Source organism: Brassica napus, chromosome C9 (genome assembly GCF_020379485.1).
Source record: "Brassica napus cultivar Da-Ae chromosome C9, Da-Ae, whole genome shotgun sequence".
Classification (NCBI taxonomy): Eukaryota; Viridiplantae; Streptophyta; class Magnoliopsida; order Brassicales; family Brassicaceae; genus Brassica; species Brassica napus.
In genome coordinates, this window is record NC_063452.1 from 9,954,653 (window position 1) to 9,978,984 (window position 24,332).

General features: G+C 36.6%; 2 protein-coding genes and 1 long non-coding RNA gene across 6 annotated transcripts; 2 read left to right on the plus strand and 1 right to left on the minus strand.

The window, feature by feature from the left end:
- Positions 1–2,714: 2,714 nt before the first annotated feature.
- Positions 2,715–10,024, minus strand: LOC106445387 (CLIP-associated protein). 3 transcript variants are annotated; one of them, XR_001288439.3, is made up of 21 exons: positions 9,498–10,024; positions 9,258–9,413; positions 9,103–9,165; positions 8,816–8,884; positions 8,515–8,674; positions 8,275–8,436; positions 8,079–8,176; positions 7,711–7,785; positions 7,566–7,634; positions 7,389–7,474; positions 7,200–7,317; positions 6,932–7,030; positions 6,503–6,857; positions 4,618–6,395; positions 4,435–4,533; positions 3,936–4,040; positions 3,736–3,810; positions 3,584–3,656; positions 3,419–3,487; positions 3,211–3,312; positions 2,715–3,110 (listed from the first exon to the last, which is right to left on the minus strand). XR_001288439.3 is itself a non-coding variant. In XM_013886931.3 (21 exons), exons 1-21 carry the CDS (start codon positions 9,828–9,830, stop codon positions 2,952–2,954), a joined length of 4,299 nt encoding a protein of 1,432 aa, XP_013742385.1. In that variant the 5' UTR covers positions 9,831–10,024; the 3' UTR covers positions 2,715–2,951. The 3 variants fall into 3 exon arrangements, 1 of the variants encoding a protein (XP_013742385.1); XR_001288438.3 differs by having other exon boundaries at positions 3,581–3,656; XM_013886931.3 differs by having other exon boundaries at positions 3,588–3,656.
- A 9,010-nt stretch (positions 10,025–19,034) lies between these two features.
- On the plus strand, positions 19,035–22,825 carry LOC106445388 (defensin-like protein 172). The gene is made up of 2 exons (XM_013886932.3): positions 19,035–19,095; positions 22,577–22,825. Exons 1-2 carry the CDS (start codon positions 19,035–19,037, stop codon positions 22,753–22,755), a joined length of 240 nt encoding a protein of 79 aa, XP_013742386.1. The 3' UTR covers positions 22,756–22,825.
- On the plus strand, positions 19,292–21,795 carry LOC106445389. Of its 2 annotated transcripts, XR_007329293.1 has the most exons (6): positions 19,292–19,748; positions 19,843–19,947; positions 20,024–20,165; positions 20,252–20,395; positions 20,506–20,992; positions 21,096–21,795. It is a non-coding gene; the product is annotated as an uncharacterized LOC106445389 (long non-coding RNA). The 2 variants fall into 2 exon arrangements; XR_001288440.3 differs by lacking the exon at positions 19,843–19,947 and having other exon boundaries at positions 19,298–19,748.
- Positions 22,826–24,332: the final 1,507 nt, after the last annotated feature.

The following is a 24,332-nucleotide window of genomic DNA, read 5'->3' on the forward strand; positions in this document are numbered from 1 at the left end:
GACTCTGCAAACCAAACCGGTAACTCCGCATAATCCATATGAACGGTTCTTGACCACTATGTGCAATACTGTCCGCCCTTGTATTCTGCGTCCAAGGTATGAATGAGCTCTGAGTGTATATATAAAGTATATGCAAGACTGTCAGTCTTTATTATAGGTCCAAATGACAAAAACATACATTTTTAATACTTTGGATAATTTATAAAGTATTGTAAATAATTTTGCAAAATTATTTGATAGAATAATAAAGAACTTATAAATAATCAAGAACTTATATGATTCAAATTTCAAATGAATAGTTTTTGTCATTTTTATTTAAAATGTTTGAATCATTTGGATTGAATATTGAATATTGAATATAGGAAGACTTGGTTATCCAAATATGTAATGTCCGTCCATGCCTCACAAGCAAGAGAAAGGTATGCTTAACACAAAATTAGTTCCATCAAGCTTACAATAGTGATAATAAATGAAACGCATAAGTAACTCTTGACTTCTTGTAAATGTTCAAATGTCAATTGTGTTATCTTTCAATTGTAAGGATCATCCCACCTTGCTAGTTTTGCTATCAGATGTCAAAAACATACACATATAACTTAGATAATATCATTTTTATTTTGGAACTGGATGTGCTTTACAAGATTATTTTCGCATTTTACAAAGGCAAATAATTCCAGATATATCATTTTATCATTTGATGTTGGATTTAAGCATAACCCTCCTTTAGAAATTTTTTGGTCTATGCATTTTTTGTTGCAGTCTTTTATTTCTCAAGTATGCCAAAGAAAAAGAAAAGTTTATTAAAATAAATTCACCAATTGCCCCCAACTGCCAAAAAGTGTAATTTAATTTCGAACAGTTTACACATTGACAAATTTCTCTTCTTTTTCGACAAGTGAAGCAGTATCCTCATACGTTGAGTTTGTGAACCGCCTGGATTTGACAACTAACAAAAAATGAAATAAAACAGAATTGTAAAAAAATTAATTGGACGAGGAAAAACACAAATATATATATATATATATATACACAGTAAATAGGTGGGTTTTTTTTTCCATCGATATTTGATTAACGGACCTAAAAACCCACAATACAACATACATAAGCCCAAGAAAACGGGCCAAAATACAACAAAAATCTGGACCCAAGGCCCAACTACGAGAACCCTAGGAGACAAACGAGGCTCCGCCACCGCGCGGACAAACGCTGCGGCTCTGACGTCGCCCTCACTTCGAAACACCACCGGGTAACCAACCGTCGATTCAGCCGGATCCACCGGAGCTCACTAACTCCACCCCATCACCACCGCAAACATCTTCAACTCAAGTGAATCCAATATCGGAGAGCATCAATCGACTGTTCGAGATCTCATCCGTCACCATTCATCCCAATCACCGAGAGGAAAGCTTCACGTGAACCATCACCTTTAACCATGGTCGAGCTTCGATCGTCCTCCAACGAGATCTCCACCAACCCTAACCAGACCAAAAGCGTAAAACTAAAATGAAGGAGAAAACCAAACCCTAAAACGGAATTAGGGAACCAAAAGTCGGCGAGGCAATGCAAAGAACGCCTTCACCCCCCGGGATCTAGACCGACGACGGCAGAGCTGACGAAGCCTCCACCTCTCGGGGACAGGAACCGGCGTCGACGGAGCTGGAGGAACCTCCGTCTCTCGGAGACAAAACCAAGTAGCCGAACGATGAGCTTTACCGCGCCTTCCTCAACACGACCGCACCTTTACGCCAGAGACAGATCCGCCATGTGCGGCCTTGTTCCAGAGCTCAAGCAACACGGAGGAGAGAGGGAACGAGAACGAAGCGAAAATCAACAGCTTTAAAGGTGGCTTGAGGGGCTCCGGTGGCGGCACGCACGCTCACGCGCCGGCCGATCACCAGACCCGGTTATAGATCTACTTTGAGAGAGAGGTCCTTCTCTCACAGTCTCCTTTTCGATGAAGAAGTCCAGTAAATAGGTGGGTTTAACTTGCGTTTTATTTTGAAATTTTCAACAAAATAATATGTGAATAAATCCAAAAATGGAACACGATATGTTCACAAGTATCAGGAGCAAAGATAACTTGTGACAGGTAAGCCATATTTGTAACTATCTGCGTAAGAAACGGATCAAAACCTTCTTACATGAATATGATGAACTGGAGGTGTCCAGAGTTTCTGTGATCGTGTTTTCTGAAATCTATGGAAGATTCGAAATGGTGTTTAGCCAGCTTCAATTGCAAAGATGTTTGGAGAATTGTGACAACTGACCTTTTCCATGGTGACCCTCTTCGAAGATTAAAATAAATCTCAAGTAAATCATGTACCACTGGTGAAGTAGTATAAAAGATACTATATGAAGATAATAAATGTCATTTAGGGGATGTATTCAACTGAAAGTTTCAGGTGATTTGTATTAAAATAACAAATCCACTGTTATTGAAACATGAATTTTAAAAACTCATTTAAAATCCAGTGTTATTGAATTTGACATTTCTTAAAGTACTCTGAAATCCACTGTTATTGAAAATATTTTAAATTGTGGAGTTTTAAAGTTTTCAGGTGATTTTAGGGTGTTTGGATATGATTTCTTAGTTAAAAAAATTAAAACTCAAATTCCATAGTTTTAGATGATATTCTAGAGTAGTTTAACCCCATTAAAAATCAAATCACATCAAATGTTAAATTGAATTAATCATCAATCAGAAGCCCACGGTATTTAAAAAATTGATTGATCATACGAGAGAAAAGTAATAACACATTCCCGCGAAAAAAGATAAAAATAGATCACACACTAACAAAATGAATAGAAGAAAAAAACCAAGTTGCAAAATTACACCAAGAAGTATCACAAGACATACACATATAACCCCCATATACAAAATGAACAATAACGAATAACAACCCCAAATACAGAAGGGAGAAAACCAATGAACCAGGAGCACAAATGGCTCGTTACGTGTTTGAGTCTATAGGGGCACCAGTTCTAGCCTGTGAGATTCTGTTTGCGTAGATGGTCACCAACCGAACCTGTGTGCTGTTTAGACTTTCCAAATGAGGCAAGAACGCTTTCCCAAGCATTATATATATGTCCACCAGACAGAACACCACTGTCTGCAACAACACACAAATCCCATTAGAGCTCAGATATACGTCTTATTAACATTTTGTATCCCCGTTTCCAGACATAACACTACTGTCCGATTTGTTTTACCTTTCGGACATCTGCGCTTTGGTTCCCAAATGCTTCAAACACCGCAGGCAAAAAGGAAGACAACTGACTCATTAACTCCTCTTGCGAGAGCCTACCCACAAGCTGTGTACACAAGAAAGCAATGTGCCCTTTCAGTGACATCTGATGACTGTATATATGCATGCACCTTTTGTATCTACAAACTCCGAAAATTGAAGAAATTATTTACCTTAGTTAAACAATTGATGGAAGCGACGAGAGTTTTCTCATCTTCTGTTACCAATAGTGGCACAATAACCTGAAACAAAGACATAACTTAGATTAAGTCAACTAGTGATCAAATGAAGTACAAATCCAAATGAGGCTACTATGAGAAGATGATAGCTTTAACTACAAACACTTAAGCATCTGAAAGGATCGTATTGGGACAAAACTGTGGTCAAGCATTGCTCAGCTTCACCGGAAACCTGAAAGGATATATTATCATATACGAGGAGATCAGGACTCATTAAAAAAATACGAATGCACAAGAATAAGGTCTCTTACTTTTGGAATAGAGTCCTTCGAGACATGAAGCAGCTTCTCAATCACTATCTCTACAGAATCTTCCATGGCATCTTTCTGAAATTATCAAGTGAGATATATATACAAGTAACGAAAGATGCTCGCAATTTCACAGAACTGGAAATATAACACCATTAACGTGTTAGAGACGCTTGATTAAAGAGTCTGAGTAAGTAACAAACCTGGCTCTTTAGCATTTCAGAAATAAGCAAAAGAGCAACTTCTCTGACTGAAAAATCTTCGTCCTCGACCACTTCAAGAACAACCGTCAGTATTTGATTGAAATACTGAGAATAAACAAAAGAATGGAGAATATCCATTAGAATTGATAAGCAAAATGCATATTTTAGTTACTTCTGAGTCAGACCAGCAAGACGGAACAAGAATCACATGGCAAAAACAACAAATAGGAAAATACAGCTGCTACAACATGTCAACAAATTTCATGGTTTGGTTTGTTAAGTTTCTAGTCCTAAGTTCAAACCAATATAAAACAACTAAGTTTACCAACACACATTTTTCTTGTCTTAACTAATCTTGTTTAGATTCATAATATCATGGAGTGAATTAAGACATATCCAGTAACTAACTACTACTCTTTTCAATAGAACTGTAATCTATAAGTTGGCCATGTCGAGACCAATCCCTCCAACTACTGGAATTAGGGTTTATTAGGTATACCTTGGTCCAAACTGATTCCTCGTTAGCTACAGAGGCTTCAATTAATTGCTGCAGTCCAGATATCTTGCTTGAAGAAAGGCTTCCATCACTCCCATTGATCTGTATAAGGATAACCATCAGGACATGCTTTACAGTGAGAGATAAAGATAACGACTTTTAGCCGATGTGGCAATTGTTACTTACCATATGTAGAATCTGAGGAATACTAGGTCCAGATTCCGGTGTTGGGTTAACCTTAATAGATGAGAGCATGTAGTGACTCAAATCTAAGTCGCCGGAGACCTCATCTCCATGTCTTTCTTCCAAGGAATCAGCGTTTGTCATATTCAGACCATTTTTCTCCAAATGTTGTGGAGATAAGCCATCCAAATTTTCAACGTTGTATGAGCTTCCATTAGGGCTAGTTCTTGATATCAAATTCTCACCAGCTGGAGTAAACGTATAATCAGAATCCTTTTGGTTCAACAGATCACTGGCAGAACTTATCCCACTTCTGAAGTTGTAATATAGTTTTTCCTGAGTTCCACTGGAAACACTTTGACCAACAACACAACCAGTGACCGTTGTCGTCTCCTGGGAAGAACTCCACTTCCTCCCACTATCACTGTCAACAGAACCCCCAGAATACCTGCCAAGGAATATATTCTTCTTGGAAGCACCGGGATATCCTTCTTCAGATGATGTCCCAATGGCATCAGATGGGTCATAAGACTTTATTCTTTGTTTCTCCTTCTTACTCTGCATATAATTTAATAGCTCCACCTCGATGCGGGGAGTATATTGTTTTAGGGCTCTTCTCAAGGAGTTTTGCTCCTCAACCGACAAACTAAGAATGTAATTTAGAAGTCCTGTAGAATCATAGTGGTTGTAGACAGATATGATACAAGTAATGGAAGCTTCTTTTAACTTGGTGTTTTTGTCGCGGGTTAATGGTGTCAACTTTGCCAGCCACAACTTTAGGATGCCACTGTTACCCGAAATTTCAGGATTGCCAGCGTACCTGTTGAAGGAGTTGATGGCAAATTCAATCACAGCTAACTTAGCCTTTGGAGATCTCTGCTCATCCAGTGAACGAAGCAACGCAGGTAAAAGGGAATCTACACTGTAGGTTTTGCTGACAATTTCCAAGGTTGACGAGCAAGGTTGTCTAACTACCTCTTTTGGATCGATTAGCCTTGAAAAAACATGGGGTAAGACTCTCTCCATGTAGCTCTCAAAAGGCTTTCGGCAAGATGGTATAAGATCCGCGAGTGTCGACAGTGCTGCTTGTGCAACCTTGTGGTGAGGATCATCCAAGTGCCGGAGAAATAGTTTCATTACTTTCTCAAAATTTTGGATTATTTCTTGAGCACCTTTTGGGCCTTGTTGCAGCAAAGTTTGGAGAAAATTAAAAGCTGCAACTCTGGCAGACCAATCAGAACTTGAATTCAGTCCATCGTTAAGGGCCTCGTTAAGAGACACTGGACCATCAACATGATTTGACATGTAACCAACTTGCAGCTGGCTATCATCGAAACTCCTCCTGCCTGCCGACATTCTTCCCCCAGCATTCTTTCTCAAAAGTGGCCTCTGGAAATTGGGAACATGGCTAGCGTTCAAATCTCTATAAGAGTAATCAATCTGCTGTCTGTCTAAATGACCCACCATAAACCGCCTCGCCTCCCCGGAATCGTTGTTGTCCTCAAAACAACTTCTTTCATTTCTCTCTGAGACCCGTTTAGCTGTCAAGGATGAAAAGCTCGGATGAGACTCGGACAACAGATTGCCACGGTGTGATTGTCTTCCTGAGTCCTTCGCCGCTTGTATTTGGGTGATGATATCTGACAAACCAAGGCCACCACTGCGATTACTGCCTCTGTTAATACTAGGCATTGATTCAGCAGTTGTGCTATTTTTGAGAGTATTGGATGCTGCACTAGAGGCATGGAATGGAGGATCACGGGACGATGGAGGGTCAACTCCTGCACAGGGGATAGAAAGACAATTTAGCTGCGCACGAATGTTTTAGCTCATGTCACAGAATGTTTCAAAAACAAGATATACTCTCGCAAGGAAAGAAGCTCAATACCTAGATCCAAACTACTCGAACGAAGGGCTGCAGGATCTTGTCTATCGGATACATGCAGTCCTCGGAGCATACTTTCAATTGCACTGACCTTTTGCTTGCTTGACTGTAACACACTTTCCAGACTACGTTCAGAACCTTTATTGAGATCCTTTGACTGGGGTAGGAGTAGGCCAGAAGAAAGAGATACTCCTGAGGACAAATTTGAACTTCTATCCATAGCGACTATGGCTGATGTTCCATAGCCAGGTAAATTAGATGGAGCAGACGTCTGAGAAAATGAAGGCTGGGAGTGTCTCTCACGGACAGATGGTGAGGCGTGTCTCCTATGAATTCCACCTTCTTCTTCATTTATTAGCTGAGAACATTTGGAATGTGTTATTAAGTCTCATCATGCTAATACGCAGAATATAGAGAGTTGAGAAGCCTTACCCTTTGAATGACAGGGTCAAAGGAGGAAAATAAACGACGAGAACGATCCGGCCAAGTTTTTGCAAACATTCTGTAGCACATTCTAGCAGTTGCCCGTACCTGTTATTCAATATATTAACAGCTTCCAATGATACATGGGAGAATGATAGAAGGGCAGTACAAGATATGCAATCGTTTGATACTAATAATGCAAACATAGATCCCGTTACAAAGTTTTATAGAACCCTAATGACTGCCATCCCACACAGAGATGAAACAAGGAACCTACCTCACTCATAGCATCTGCAACACAGCATCTAATCAGATCCTCGTATAAATCAACTGACCGCTGAATTTCTGGAGCATCAGGCCAATGTTCGAGTGTTAATAGTGCATATTCACAACACCTGTATAAAAAACTGGGATCAACTTCCATAAAATCGAAGGTCTTATGATTTATACCAAGGCCGAATTATACCTTGCTCGCAGAACTGCATTACGGTCATGCTTTGCTGACTCCGCTATGCGAGGAAGTACACGGGCAACTTTGCAGTTACGCAGCATCTAGAATAGCAAGAAAGCATCTGTGTAAGCGGAAAATTTAGACGAGCAGGCAATCTTCTAGAAGCCAAAATCAGAAAAGCTAATGATTTACCGTTTTTATGCAGTTATCAGCAGATTCTGCAATTACAAGCACAGTTATCACAACCAGCTTGAAAAGTACCTGATTAACATATAATAATATTAACATGAATGTTTTAAAAAATGTCATAACAGTGATGACAGAGGTTTAAGCTTACTGGTATAAAAATCTCAGCGCATGCTTCAAAATCACCCAGTAGCTCTTTCGATAAGAGACACAAGAGATGGCAAGCCTATGAACACGAGAAACAGTAAATGAAGGAAAGGCAATGATATAAATACAAAACTATATAAAATAAGGCTGCATTCATGATATAAATATGTTACTGTAGCTAAAATGTATACAAATTATACAACAATGGAGAGTGTCGTCACGGGCCAGGGAAAAAATATGAACTCCATAAACTAATGAAATAGTATTTCTCTCGACAACCCAAATCATCAGTTTGTCTCCATTGCTGGGCAAAGAATCACAATGCACTCTAAATCTTAATAATAAAAATATCAAATCGACAGTTTAGTGAACCTGCTTAACAATGGTAGACCGCCGGTCAGATAATTGTGTACTTAAGGGACCAACAAGTTGCTTCAGAAGACCTCGAAAACAAGAGTAGTCAGTCGCACCTTCAACAGAGGAAGATTTCATGAGATGTGACACTAGAAATTTCAGAAAATATCATGGAGAGAAGGAGACGGACAAAAGAAGTTGATTAAGTAAGTACCTCCTGCAACGAGTCCTTCAACCCTCCGCATAGCTGAAATACGCAATGACCAGTCTTTCTCCGGGACAAGTGTTGAAGCAACTTTCTCAAATTCTCGTATCAGCTCCTTCTCTGAGTACACTGTGACTGGCTCGATGGGTTTTTCGGTGATGTCGGCATCTCCTGAAGTACACAGATAAAAAAATCAGCCAAGGTAAGCAACACCAATTATAGACTTTTCTTGGGGGGAAAGATCTTAACCTGCAAATAAAGAGTTCTCCCTAGTGGAAATCTTTGCTCTCGGACTGCTTTTCTTGGGATTGACATTTGATGCCTTAATCTCATTAACAACATGGTGATGGCTATCTGTAGAACGCTGTTGTGGCTCAATACGTTCCAGTCTAGCATTAATATCCTTTACCTGATTAATAACAGAGAAGGAGTTGTAGCAAACTGAAAAATTCTACTATTCCTCATCAAAATACACTACGCCGGGATGCAGATTGATATGCAATATGCACGCTCTGCACCAAATATGAATCAATCTTAATCTGAGATCTACCATATATGATGGAAGATGGTGGCGCTGGAGCTCCTCGCGAAACTGAGACCCACCTTGCATGTACATCTCCTGAGGGAAAACACAAGTGTCATATTAGAAGCAAACACAAGACACAGCATCTCTATGGGTTCTCAAAAGCAAATAGAGAAAAATTGATGAAATTCTCTGCACAAAGTATATAGGATTCACTACCATCTCATTCAAATTACTGGAATTTGATGTAAATAACCAGTCAGCCTCCATGATTAGAAACTAATACAAAGTCTCTTAAAAGGTTGACACTTTACCTCAATGCACAGAATTGCAGCTTCCCTAACAGCTTGATTCGGATCATTTAACATCTGAAGTATCTGACAAACAAGAAAATACCATTTTTAAGATCACCTTATTAAAACCAATCATTACAAGCATAAAAAAATAAACAAGGTTGCTTCTTTTGTACCGGAGCAAGAATAACACGCTGAAGAGGGAGTTCGGTGGATGCAAAGAGACCAATGGCAGACGTGACAGTACGTGCAAACTCTTCCCTCACTCTCCAACTCTTATGCATCCAACCATACGAACCTGCTCTTTCCACTATAATCGTCGGAGACGAAACCTTTTAATTTAAAGAAAGAAAGAAACTGTTACATCTTCTTAGCAACACTTTGGCAATAACAATAAAATGATAAACTCATTTCACCTCCATGAGAGTTGTCAACAAACGCCTCGCCGCATCCCTAACCGGTTGCTTGCTGTCGCCAAGCCGCTCCACGACGGCAGGCACGAGCGCGTTCAAGTGAAGCTTCAGATGCTCGCCGGCGAGCACGGCGGCGGAAGCAAGAGCCTGGAGCGCGCCCTGGGAGACTCTGAAATTGCTGTCCTTGAGGAGATCCAGGCAAGAATCAACCAGGGACGTCACTTCCGATGGACTCAAGCTCTTTCTAGAAGCTTCGAGGAGTTGGTGCAGCCGCTCCACCGCCGCCATGCGCTCCTTGGTGTCCTTGGCTCGCGCCATTTCCAGAGCTTCCTCCATGACCTACAAGGCTACAACTCCCGATCTGCCTCTCCTCTCCTCCCTTCAGATCTGATCAATCACAAATCACAACTACACCAAACCGAATCGATCCGAGGAGGGAGAGAGAGTGTAATGTGATGTGTTTAGAGAGAGAGAAGCAACGAAGAGATTTAGCGGAGAAGTGCCGCTTAATTTTTTTTTTACTTAGTAGAAACAAAGAGTAAAGGCGACTGATTAAGACTTTAAACAAAATATTTGAACAAGATAAAACGAAACCACGTGGTTGGCTGCGTATTTGGGTTCTTACCCTTCTTCCGTTTAGTAATTACAGTGACACGCCACTATTAGTTGTAGACCCTGTTCGTTTGACTGTGGCAGCGACTAGCCATAGCGATTAGCTATAATTTTTGTTGTTCGTTTCATAATTGTTATTTTCTAATTGCTGGCGATTAGTCGTTGCAATCAGTCGCTCTATTTTTTGTTTTATTATCGCTAGCGATAGCGATTAATCTCTATATTTATTTTAAAGTTTTTTTTAAAAAATTAATTTTAATTTTAATTTTAATTTTAATTCTAATTTTAATTTTAATTTTATACAAATTTAAGTTTTAGCTTAATTTTCTATTTTTTAAAATAAAAATAATTTTAATATTATTTTAATATATTTTTTAATCGCTTATGTTGTTCATTTCTTCATCACCAGCGACTAGGGGTGTCAAAATGAGATAAAGCTCATGATCTGGTCCAACTCAGATCTTTTTTCATGAGCACGATCTCTATATTTTAAGCTCATTTAATAAATGAGTTTAATGATCGAGCTTAAATTAGATCACGAGTTATATAAACGATATTTGATGAACATGAGCTGACTCATGAGCTTGTTTATTTTACACTTAAAATAATATATAATATATTTTATATATATTATATTTGGATTTGGATAATTTCTATTTTTATGTAAAAAAATAATAATTTCTATATTTATCATATTTATCTTCTAAAATTAAAATGTCAAACCAAATCTTCTTAAAAGATAATATATATATTAATCACTTTTATCTTCTAAAATTAAAATGTAAAACATACATAACACACTGAAGATGAATTGGCTCAAGACTCTCACCAAGAATAGAGATTTGGATCATTGGTTTTGCTTTAATTTAATTTATATTAGGTGTTGTTTTTATTTATTTTTGTCTTGTGTTGGTTTTTATTTAGTATTTAATATTTATGTTTTGGATTTTTTAATATTTAAATTTTGAACAATATTATAGAAGTTATTCTATCACTATTTTATTTTATTATAATTATTTTTATTTAGATCACGAGTTAGCTCATTTAACTCACGATCTAGATTATCTGAGTTCGAGTTTACATATTGAAGCTCATATAATAATTGAGCTGAGCTGAGCATGCTCATGAAAGAGCCGAGCTCACTATGAGTTGAGCTGAGTTGAGCTGAGTTGAGCGAGCCAGCTCATTTTGACACCTCTACCAGCAACTGGTCACTGAATTTTAAAACACTATTTTATATTACATTTTATATATTGGAACATAAAAATTATTCTAAACATTTTATATTTAAGAACGGAAAGAGTAAAAAAAAAGAACTCAAACAATCTATAGAACAATTTAAAATAGTTTCAAATATAATTTTTTATTTTCAAAAAGAAATTTTGAAAAAAAAAAACAAAATGAAAAAAATTTTATAAAAAAGTTCGAATTTGAAAAAGTATAATTTGAAAACGTAAAAAAAATAATTATTTTTTATTTATTTAAATAATAATTTATTATATATATAAATAACAAGGATATAAAAGTCTTTTGTCAATTCATGAAGAATGTATTTTTGAAAATGACTATTTAGTAAAGGTAAAGATGAAAAGTAGAACCATGAAAATGGTAAACATAAAATTTTTCCAACAAAATAAATGTTTAAAATGAATTCTTTTCTTGTTAATCTATTAATTTAGAATTATATTTTGTATCTAACCTACATATTATACATGTGTGATATTTAACTTTTTTGTTAATCTATTTATTTAGAATTATATTTTGTATCTAACCTACATATTAGACATGTGTGATATTTAACTTTTGAACCTATTCAAAACAAACATTTCATTAAAGGTAAATATAATTATTTGGACTAAATATTCAACTTATGATTAATATTAACCGATTTGCAATGAATTCGCATACCTTAACCGGATTCAGTACTTATGTGATATATAAATTCTGCCTATTGTTCATACGTATTTGGTATCTTAATGTTACCCTAAACACGTTAACATTGATCTACACTTGTGTCAATTGGAAGCTAACCGGTTCAATCAGCTTCAAACTAGACATTAGCGACCAGGAGATCATTTCAACCAATCAGAAGATATTCTAGGTGTCCAGGAGGAGTTCTACAAGTTCATACCATGCACCAGCAACCATTAAATCAGGAAGATCTTCATTTACTCAAACCTGCCTTATTTGGAGCAAACCGACATTAATGTCCAACAGCTCTTTTCTCTTCAGATCAGGCATGACATCAGCACCTATCAAGCACCCAGGAATATCCCAAGGAAGCTCTCTTATGCCCTTAAACCGTCCAGGTTCAAGAAGAATCAAGTTTCTCACTTGGAACCAAAATCCCATAAAAGGCTCCAACGGCTAGTTTCCGATTTTGTTACTTTGCTTGATTTGTTTCCTTTTCTATTTGTTTTAGAGCGTTAGGACCTTTGTCTCTGAGCCTTATATAAGCTCCTAGACGTCCATTGTAAAAAACACCCTTAATCACCAAGTTAATAAAAAGTTTATTCAGTTTTTATCAAAGATTGTTCTTTGTATAAAATATCGGTCTTTAGGATTCAAAGAGAGAGTCTTTGTTGTTCTATTGATTTCGTGAGTTTAGTTTGTTTGTGAAAATCAAACAAGCTCAGTACACAGATTGAGAGAGTCAATCACTTCGATCCATCACTCCATCAGATTGAGAGATTCAATCAAACCTTCCTCCGTAAATCCACTTCAGTCCATCTTCTAATCAAGCTGAGAGTGATACACATCCAGTAGCTTGATTCCACCATATCTATCCCTTTTATTTGTTTATTTATCTTGTTTTATTATCATTATTATTATCATCATCTCATTCGTTTTCATAATTGTTTTTGTTTGCATTATAAAACTCTAAAAGCTCACAAAAATCTGTTCTCTTTGTTTCAGGTTTAAAATCTTGGTTCCACCATTCTATCCATTTGTGGGTTAACCCCCCTGTGCCCACAACATTTTGGTATCAGAGCTCAAAGCTCCTGAATCAGGTCCATTTTATCATTGCATCATATTTCATTTGCTTGCATTTGTTTTCATCATAAACCGAAAATCCAAAAAAAAACTGTTTCTTTGTTCAAGTTTTGTTTCTGCATTTGTTTTTGTATTCTTTCTGTTCATCCTCTTAAAAGCCACGAAAAAGAAAAGAAAAAGTTTTATTTGATTCATTTAAAATCGAAAATCCCAAAAGAAAAGTGTTTGCATTCATTAGTTTCCATAAAAGAAAATCCCATAAAAAAATGATGTTTTGAATTTGTTTTCTTTCCATTTGCATCCATAAACTTAAAAGCCAAAATAAATCATTCTCAGTATTTTCATACCATTTCTAGTTGTCCATTTCGTGCTTGCATCAAGAAAACCAAATAAAAATATTGCATCTTAGTTTAAATCATTTTTGCATATTGTTGGTTAATTCTTGCATAATTAAGAAAATCAAAAAAAAATATCAGCATTAGTTTGCTTTCCATATTATCCTTTCATTTGTGTTCATTGTCATTTAATATTGTTTCATTTCGAGATTTGCATTAAGAAAACCAAAAGAAAAATCATTTTTGCATAGTTTATTTCAATTCGGGTCATCATACCATATTTTCTCGGTTTAGTTTTAATTAGCTTGCATTTTTGGTTCCTATTTTGATTCGACCAGAACTTCCCATACCTTCACTTGATCTTTGAAAGTGTTTTCAGGAAGCCATGGTAGGAAAAACACACGGCCAATGTCAGATGACCAAACAGAACCAACAGTTGACAGCTTTGCAAGAGATCAATGTTCGGATTGCTCAGTTGAGGAAAAGAAACAAGGCACGAGGCCAACGTCCACAGCAAGGAGAAAGGAGATTTGGAGATGCACCAGAGGCTGTCTATGTCGATCCCAAGCCACCAGATCCTTCAAGGATTAATCAACATCCAACTTCTCAAACCCATACTCATCATGTTGCTAATTCTCGGTTTGATCATAAATCTTTTGCTGATAAAATTGAACTCTTTACATTTTCAGGAGGAATAAGCTACCTAACATGGGAGAGTAACCTTGATGAATGGTTTCACTACAACAACATCCTGAAGGAAGAGAGGCTATCTTATGCCCTTGATCAACTAAGAGGTAATGCCTTTAAATGGTGAGTACAAGAAGAAGATGATAGATGGTTTTACAAGGAGCCAGCTATCAAAACATGGAGAGCTCTTAAGGAAGTCATGAGGGATGAATTTGCACCAGAACTCACAAGTTCTAAGATCAAAAAGATATACCCAAGAAGGTATCTAACTCATGGTTCCAAAGAAAAATCAGAACCTGTTATTGTCCAAGTAAAGGCTAAGGTAAGTCCTATACTTGATAAATTTGTTGATAAATCATCTCCCACTAGTATGAGTCACTTGTCTTTATCCAAGAATGTTAAGACAGGTCCTGAGGTTCAGAAAGACACGATCTCCCCATCCTTGTTGAGATCAAAAGTTGTCCATGATTTAAGTCCAAGATACAAGGAGATTTTAAACCCAAATAAAGAAGAGCCATCAAGCCAAGGTAAGTCTTCTAACTCTGAGGATTTGAACAATCAGACATGTTATAGATGTCATAAGAAAGGACACTATGCTGTAGTTTGTCCTACTAACAAGCACTGATAGAAACATCACTAGAAGAGAAAACAGATTTATCTATGAAAAGTGATAGTTTTATTCAATCTGATTTATTGGTTCCAAATTCTTGTGTAATGCATTTGTCTTTGTCAAAAGGTGTTGTAACAGTACTTAATGAGCAAGAATTCAAAAGAAAGGAATCACCAGGCATCACCCTTGTGATAGAGCAGAAGATGGTTCAAGACACAAAGTAGTCTATGTTGCTTAAAGAAGCAAAACCGGTCATAAAAGTATCCCACCAAGGTAAGTGTCTAACACCACCTCTGGATACTAGTACTTACGTGTGTGTTCTAGGTTCACGGAGAACAAATGAAAGCTATAAGCTTATTGAAGTTCCAAAGAAAGAAGCAGACCATAAGCTCAGCCATAAACCCACTCCCAAGTGGAAACCGAAATCTGAACAATCCATTGTTCAAGTTCCAAAACCTATGGTAAAATTCATTTTAGATCAGCATGTTCTTAATATTTCAATGACAGATATAATGCACTTGCTTTTTGTCCAGAATGTTGAGAATTTTTCAGGTTGCAAAGAAGAAAGCTTCAAAGAAATCCCACCAGATTATCTTATGTTGCTAGGAGGATCAACTCCAAAGATGATCAGAAACGTGGCCACCAAAAATTTAAAGGACCATCCACTCCAGAATATAAGAAATGACCATGTCCAGAGCAGAGGCGTGATCCATTCCTATTTTCTCAAAGGAGAACCACCTGATACACAATCCATTCCCAAACCGAAACAATTACAAGGTAAGGTTTTAGAATCTCAAAAGAGAATGAAAGATTACTTGCTCTATCTTGGTGCAGGTTATATAGTTTCGAGGTCGAAACCTTGTCAAGAGGGAGGGGATGTTGTGGTCACGAAATCCATGGTTCAACCAGTGTCTCATCAAACCGTCCAAACCGGCCATCTAGGAGGTACCAGCAACCGAGGTTCAGTCCAAGGCGTATATCTCCACAGCCAGAAGGACTTTCAACATGAAACTAATTTTATTGGATTCTACACTCAAGATTAGCTAGTCCATACCAATTGGAATCGAGCCAAAATATTCACGGAGCAAGAATTTATGAATTTTACAAGTCAGAGGTTTCTCAGCCCGCCCATCTGCGAGTACCCGACTTTAGAAGAAGATTTAAGCCCAATGAAGAAGCGGCCTGAAGCAAAGCCCATCATAGGAGTCAATAGGAGTTTATCATATTTCAAGAAAGCCCAAGATCAGGAGAAATGGCCACGGAATTATGAAGTTATGATCCAATCTCCAAAACCGGTCAAACCAGTTCTACACTTGCCTCAATTGGAAGCTAACCGGTTCAATCAGCTTCAAACTAGACATTGGCGACCAGGAGATCATTTCAACCAATCAGAAGATATTCTATGCATCCAGGAGGAGTTCTACAAGTTCATACCATGCACCAGCAACCAATGGATCAAGAGGATCCTCATTTACTCAAATCTGCCTTATTTGGAGCAAACCGACATTAATGTCCAACAGCTATTTTCTCTTCAGATCAGGCACGACATCAGCACCTATAAAGCACCCAGGAAGATCCCAAGGAAGCTCTCTTATCCCCTTAAAGCATCCAGGTTCAAGAAGAATCAAGTTTCTCACTTGGAGCCAAAATCCCATAAAAGGCTCCAAGCTAGTTTCCGATTTTGTTACTTTGCTTGATTTGTTTCCTTTTCTATTTGTTTTAGAACGTTAGGACCTTTGTCTCTGAGCCTTATATAAGCTCCTAGACGTCCATTGTAAAGAACACGCTTAATCACCAAGTTAATAAAAAGTTTATTCAATTTTTATCAAAGATTGTTCTTTGTATAAAATATCGGTCTTTAGGATTCAATGAGAGATTCTTTGTTGTTCTATTGATTTCGTGAGTCTAGTTTGTTTGTGAAAATCAAACAAGCTCAGTACACAGACTGAGAGAGTTAATCACTTCGATCCATCACTCCATCAGATTGAGAGATTCAATCAAACCTTCCTCCGCAAATCCACTTCAGTCCATCTTCTAATCAAGCTGAGAGTGATACACATCCAGCAGCTTGATTCCACCATATCTATCCCTTTTATTTGTTTATTTATCTTGTTTTATTATCATTATCATCATCATCTCATTCGTTTTCATAATTGTTTATGTTTGCATTATAAAACTCTAAAAGCTCACAAAAATATGTTCTCTTTGTTTCAGGTTTAAAACCTTGGTTCCACCATTCTATCCATTTGTGGGTTACCAACCCCCCCCCCCCTCCCCCCGTGCCCATAACACTAACCTTAGAATCAGCATCCAGTTCAAGAAGAAGATATGTGCCTCTACGGTAAATAAAAAGTGAAAAGCCCACAATATGTCATATTAATGAAACGTGAAGTTTTGAAAGGGAAGAAAAATGTCGGCCTCTGGTGAGACTATTTAGTGACGTGGCAACACCAGAGAAGAGAGTAGCACTTTATAGTATTAGATTATGTATTCCTATTTTCGTTTCTAATACGAATATTTATAAACCATAATATAAATTACTAATGCTAACAATATTATATATATCTCTGTTAGATTACTTAAAACAAACTGTACATAATCTAAATTATATTCTCTCACCTTATTAAAAATTTGTATGTTGTTATATTTTGTTAGATTAGCCCTCTAACAAATATATTCCCTCAATTATCTCCATTATATCATATTTTTGAATTTTCTAAAATAAAATAAAGTATCCTAATTCTATCCTAATCAACTAGCCAATAAAGCGAGATTATATATTTCTATTAATAATAAACGTTATAGATTTTTTAAACAAACTATACATAATCTAAAATTAGATCTAGAAAATTAACAAACTAACATAAATATGGCCATTTAGAGATCATAATTTCAATCTAAAAAAATTAACAAACTAGCATAAATATGGCAATAAAAATATTAACTATTAACTATTTAAAATTATAAAATTCTATTTTTAAGGTTTTTATTAGTACTAATCAATACTAACTAAAATAGAATTTTAGTCCAGATGGGCAGTTTTTTTTTTTGCAGAATACTTGTGGGCGAAACCAAAATAGGACAATTCCTAAATAAGACCATGACCAAATAAAGCTATGATCAGTTGGGTTGTCCATGATGCCTGGTCAATGTAAACATTCAAATCTTCCATACAAAACAATATAAACATAAACATAAACATATAAAACGTGATCTGACGGTTTTGGAGTGAAAATGTTAGTTTACAAATTTAAGAAAAAAAATTGCAGTTTTAGCATGAAATGTGATTTTGCGATTTAAAATTGATAGAAGGAAAATTTTATTTTATGATTTTTGCAAAAAATTTTGATTTTTTTTTGTTGGAAAATGTGATTTTGCAACTTAAAAAAAAACATGGTTTTGCGTTTGAAGCGGAAAATGAGATTTTACAGTTTTGGCAAGAAAACATATTTTTTTTTTGCATGAAATCATAATTTTGCAGTTTTGGCGGGAAATGTGATTATGTTTTGGTGGAAAAACATGATTTTGCAGTTTTGGCATGAAAACATGGTTTTGTGGTTTTGACAAAAATATTAACATAATTAACTAAATTCAGATATATTCGAATTCTAGTTTGGATTTCAGTTATGTTTGGGTTATACCCAAACCAAAAAGTACTAGGCTTTTAAATCCCCTTCAGATATTTTTAGATAACGCTTCTGTGGTTTCAGTTTTTTCAGTTCTGCTTAATATCAGACTCGGTTTGGGGTACAAAACACCAGTCCTACTTGGAAATAAAGCTTAGACGCCACCAAAACATTCTCTTACTTTTTTGAAACCCAAGAAATTCTCTCACTAATTTATGCTTTCTAAGATTTCTGATTGGTAGTTCCAAAAAAAAAGAAGATTTATGATTGGTTGTTGAATAATTTCATGTAGAAATGATTTTTCTTTATCAAAGGAATATAGGAACCAAACCACAACATAGAAAGGATCTTGTACATTGTATTACGTCATGGGATGGGTCTAAATTGAGGTAAGAGTGACTACTGTATGCAGCATGACATCTGTGAACTTTCCATGTTCATAACACATATATAAAATCACAGTCAACTGATGTCAAAAAAGGAAAACAGTCAACTTTCCATGTTCATAACGCATAAAATCACAGTCAAAAATTTTGTGTTCAAAAATACACTGGTAAAGATATATTTCTGAAATTGGATCGTTTTAGAATTCTATAAATATATTTTTTAGCTGTCACCCAATTGTTCATATTTACCAACTAAAATCACTATTTGTATTAGAAAGCAGCAAACAAATATGGCTAAGACAGCTTCTACATTTGTTCACCCCATCATCTTCCTTGTTATGTTTGCCTTGGGTATATATATCTCCATGGTTTTTTTTTTTTAAAAAGATTTATCTCCATCTTTATTAGTAAATATCGCTCGAATACTGCTTTACTATATATATATATATATATAGTTTTCTCATTCCTTAGGCTGCCACATGGGATTCCACGTCACAAATTCATCTCTTGACAATGTGACACGTGTCCATGGGGTTAAAGCACTGCGTTTCATCAGAGGAATGAGCTGCTGCGTACGTTTCTGATACATATTACAGTCCAATAATAATAGGCCCAACCATCTTAGCAATCTGCTCAATCCGTACGTTTCTTGATCTTTGTTCACGTCGTTCTGGTTACTCTCCTAGATTCTGAGAATGTCGTCGACAACAATCAGCGAGCACATCAAACTCCGACGAGTTAGGCACCAAACAATCCGCCACATCGCTGCTGACGAAGATCTGCCGCTGACACACGTCGTCCCTCCAATCTTCCAGCCCAATCGCTTCTGTAGTTAGAGACGTCAATGGCAGCGGCGGCTGCGTTGCGGTTTCTGATGTTTGGTGCAGTAAAGGATTAGGGTTCTCGACGGATGCGGTGTCGATGATCCTCCGAGGAGGAATCTTCCGCCGTCGCGTCGCAAAATCGACGTGGACAAGAACAGTTCGAACCAAACAGAATTAAAGGTGGTAGCTTTATGTTCTGTATATCCAGTTGCAAGTCAAAGTTTGAGTCTTTTTTTGGTGGTGTTTTTAGTTTTATTACATTGATTTGTCTCAGCGAATAGTTTGGGTTTAGGCAAAAACTGTTTGGAGTGGTTGGAGCTATAGTTGTTGTAGCATCCCTATGTTGTTGCTGGGGACCAACAAACGTCATGTCGATCTGGTTCTAACGACTTACTTTGCTAATGTAACATGATTCGTGTTTTCTCACTGGTACTTACTTATATTACTCTAAACAGTGGCTTGAATCGATCGATTCGGTGATGCTGAATATCACCAGGAGACAAGCTTCTTCTCAGAGTTAGGGGAGCTCTGCTTGCTCTGATTCATGTCTCCTCCTCTGATCCTTTGCCTCACCTTAGTATCAAAAACACACCAATCGTTAGTCTCTCTCTCACTTTCTACAAAGATCTCACCTTTTTCGATTTTGGTTGGTGGAAAGTGACGTCGTTTTAATGTTCTTACAGGAGACATCATCTGCGCAGTTTATACGTCAACGGTACACTGCTGCTTCCAGTGGACAGAAGTTTCAAAACTCTATAATAAGCGCTTATGGGGAAGCTCAAGATGATCACTAAACACATGGAAGCTGATATTGAAGAGAGTCTGATGTAAGTTGAGTCCATTGTTAGCCTATTCTTAGATTGGTTATGATGTTTTTGTGTGGGTAGATTTTGTTTGATCTCAGTGTGAGATCATTGGATTGGTTTCCTTGCTTCAGGTTCTATCAGGCTTGCTATTGAGTGGATTTTTTCCATGATTTTTTTCCCAAGCCGGAATTCCCCTACTCCAGATTATATCTGACTTCATAAGAAAAGTGGACTCGATGCCACTGAATATGCCAGTGAGATGCAATTGATTGCAGGGTATTTGGTAGTCAGTAATGTGAATATGCATGAAGGTGCCCGCTGAGTTGTTAATATCTCAATCCGTGCAATTTTTGCAAACCAAGTTTAACACCAAGGTCAACAAGTTTCTTTCTTTCTTTGTCGTTTGTATATTCTGAGTTTTACATGTGAAGAGATATGGTCAGCTCATCCTTTTTTCATTGTACTATATTTGGTTGATGATTTGACGTTTCACAGGTGAAAATTACGAACTTGAATGTGTTTTCAGCAATTAACAGGAAACTTTAACTAGGAGATCCAGACAATCACTTCTCTATAACCAGGGCCAAGTCGACCAGATCTTGGGAAGAAGAAACTCAGGTAGCAAGCTAAATAATCTTTCATTAAATAGCTTGAGTATAGGACTTCAGAAAACAATAATAATGAGGAAAAACAGCTCACTGATTACCAATAAATTCCATAGCCATTTCTTCCAGAAGTAATACTCGCCCAAGTATAGCATCCGAGCTTCTTTACTGGAGCTTCCTGAAGAAAAGGGCAGGACGTACGAGGCCATGGGTGTAGGCACTTAACATGTATTCTTCCTCGCAAATGATGCCAATGTAAGTCCCATATGCTCAAGAGTTTGGTTAGGAAACTACCAGTGAGAGCAAAAGAAATGTAACTTTAAATAAGGGTTGTGTGGATATATATAATTATGATTCATGTCAAGACGTGCAAAATATTTTTGGAATCAATGGCTTACATCTATTTTGCTGCAGTTATTGGCAAGGGTGCTGAATTAAAGTTCCCGACAAATTTGCTAATGAGTGATATCGTTGCTTTCTTTAACAATGAGAACTTTTCAGTCAATGGTGTTTACCTTGCTTCTAAAGATTGATATCATCTTTTTTGTTTTGGATCATTGCTATTTTTTTTTTCCAGATATTATTTGAGCTCTTGGTTAAAGGTGAAACTGCCCAAGGAATGATAAAAGCAAAAGACTTGGTTTAGGCAAAGTATATGCTATTCAGAGAAAAGTTTACTCTGACCCATTTTGAAGGTTCATCGAGAATATACTTCAGGCTTACCCTACTTTAATAGGTTTTTTTGTCTGTATGTTTCTGATAATCGATCATGTCGAAATAAAAAAATGGTTATAAAAGTGGACTCTCAATCCCCAACCCAAGCTGAGTAGTACCGAAGTGGAAAGTCACGAATCAACAATACCTAACCAGTAGCTATTAGATCAATATAAACCCAATAATTGTTATATTCTTACTATAGAAAACAAGGAGTCCACCCAATATATTATGCCAAAACTTCAAAGCACCCTAACCATATTACAAGAATCTTAAACTTTTAAAAAAAATCATAACTAATCGTACTTTACAATCACTATAACGTTTTTGTTTCAGATACGAACCACTCACCACCACCCAATCGGGCAACCCAAAGAAAAAACAGTCCATTATACAAAGCATAATATGGTTAAACAATAGAGAACTTATCTTTGAAAACAACACAGATTATAAGGCCACAACCATGGATATTATAATTTTTTTTAAAAAAAAACATGGTTAACAGAAACAACTATTGCAAACAAGCAAAATATATGTTATCACATATAATCCTTCGTGACCTAATATTTTCTAAAAGACAAAAATCAATATCACACATATTTTACAAATGCAAACCAAAAACACAAACCACAAAATCATAAAAAAAATTAATAACCTAGATCACAAGTAAAGTATATCCCGCCCGTAAGTCGGGCCAACCCTAGTATATATATATATTTAATCTTGTGTTTTTGTTATATTTTCGTTGCATATACATTCACCTTCAAGGTGCTCTTATCAAAAAGCTTGCATATATACCATTTAATTTATTTTTAATTTTGGATTTATTTTTGGTATGCATCTCTAATGTTGTAGTTCAATGTATTAATATATTTGGATATAGTTAAGCAGAATGTGGGATGCACAGCAAGTATGGGACCATGTGAAAAAGGTAAAAGCTGTACTACCAAATGCAAGGTTACGATTGGACAAATAGCTAATGGCTACTGTGACCGCAGCACTTGTGGACTTGGAGAGTGTGTTTGTGTCTATCCTTGTCCACCTCCTAAGACCCATTTGTGATTTGTACTTCGAAATATTTCACTTCTTCAAAACGTATAAGCTGGAATCTAAAAGTTTAAAGCTCAATGTTTTTTTTAAAGCTCAAGGTTATTTGTCGAAATATTTGATAGAATCATAAAAATAATATCACCATTTTCATTCAAGTATTACAATTTAATTAAACCTTTTCTAAATCATCTCACATTCATAACTTCATTTTCACATATTATGATGGAAACATGTTGGACCTCACCCATATGTATATGTTATAGTTCTTGAATTTGGTACATCTCTACTCTTACTCCTTACCTATTCTCCAATATTCTATCAGGGTCACCCCTGAAGAGAACTTTATTGTTCTACACTGCTGCTCAGAATGGCGCCTCCAATTTTCAGTCTATATATATTTTTAGATCATCAACACAAGTCAATATCTTCGGATGGGAATGATATCACTCAATGGCGCCTCCATTTTCAGGATGCTAATTAAAAACCAAACATGGAGCAGAAAGTAATGTAAGTATCCCCAGAAAACAAGGAAACTTAACACTTAAGTGCTTCTTGGAACTGGTGTTTATTAATCACTCCCAATTAATCAATCACAGATTTCATATAAATATATCCGCATTCCAGCTTCATTCATGATTATCACAGAATTCAAATAACGGGGTCAACAAGATCTGATATCCTTTAAAACATGTGCAGAAAGCACAAAATCAGTGCAAACAACTTTAACAGTGTAGACAATAGAAGAAGTTAGTGTGAATCAAATTCGTTCGCTCCCAATTGAAACAAATAATAAATAACCAGGATCTTGGAGCATCTTACTCACAATCTCTTGCATCGTTGAGCGATGAGGAGGACCAAGTGTTTAGTGGTCGTGTCGCCCTCTTGAACAGAGATGATTCAACGTGGGTATTCTTGTGCTTGATCAAATTCAGATTTTTATCATTTTCCCTGGGAGCTTCCAGTTGTCCTCATGACAGAGATGTGAAACTGCAACTGGCTCTTCTTCAAGAAGTCTCACTCAGTGTACAAACAATAAGACTTACGAAGATGAAATGGAAGCTTAATCGAAGAAAGAAGCTAGCTATATGTTTCAAGGATTCCCCATGCAAATATCTTCATGACTGCTATGAGCCTTGAGTCGACAACGTGGAACTACTCAGGAGGAAAATGTTATCAACTTGGCACGCCAATCGACGCTTAATATCTATGAATGTATGGGCTTCTCCCTTTACTGCATGTCTTCGGAGGGACAAGTAGAGATCAAGCCTCAAGTAGTGAAAAATGAAAAGAAACAAAAGTCTTGGTCCTCCTTCAACTCCAAAACCAAAAGCCTCCAAATCAGCTCATGTCAAATCAGATTCTGCTGCCATGAAGAACAAGAGAGAACCAGCAAGTGCTACACCCATTCTCATTTCTCAATGTAAGATTAGCAGCTTATCTCTTAATCTGCCTGATTAGATTAAAATTCATCTTCGAAAAGATGTGTGATTTAGAGTAATTTGAACTAATGATTGAGCTAGATTGTGCATCTGCAGTAAGTTTTGGCTTTTATATGCATTATAATAGTTATCTGGGGCTAATATGAATTA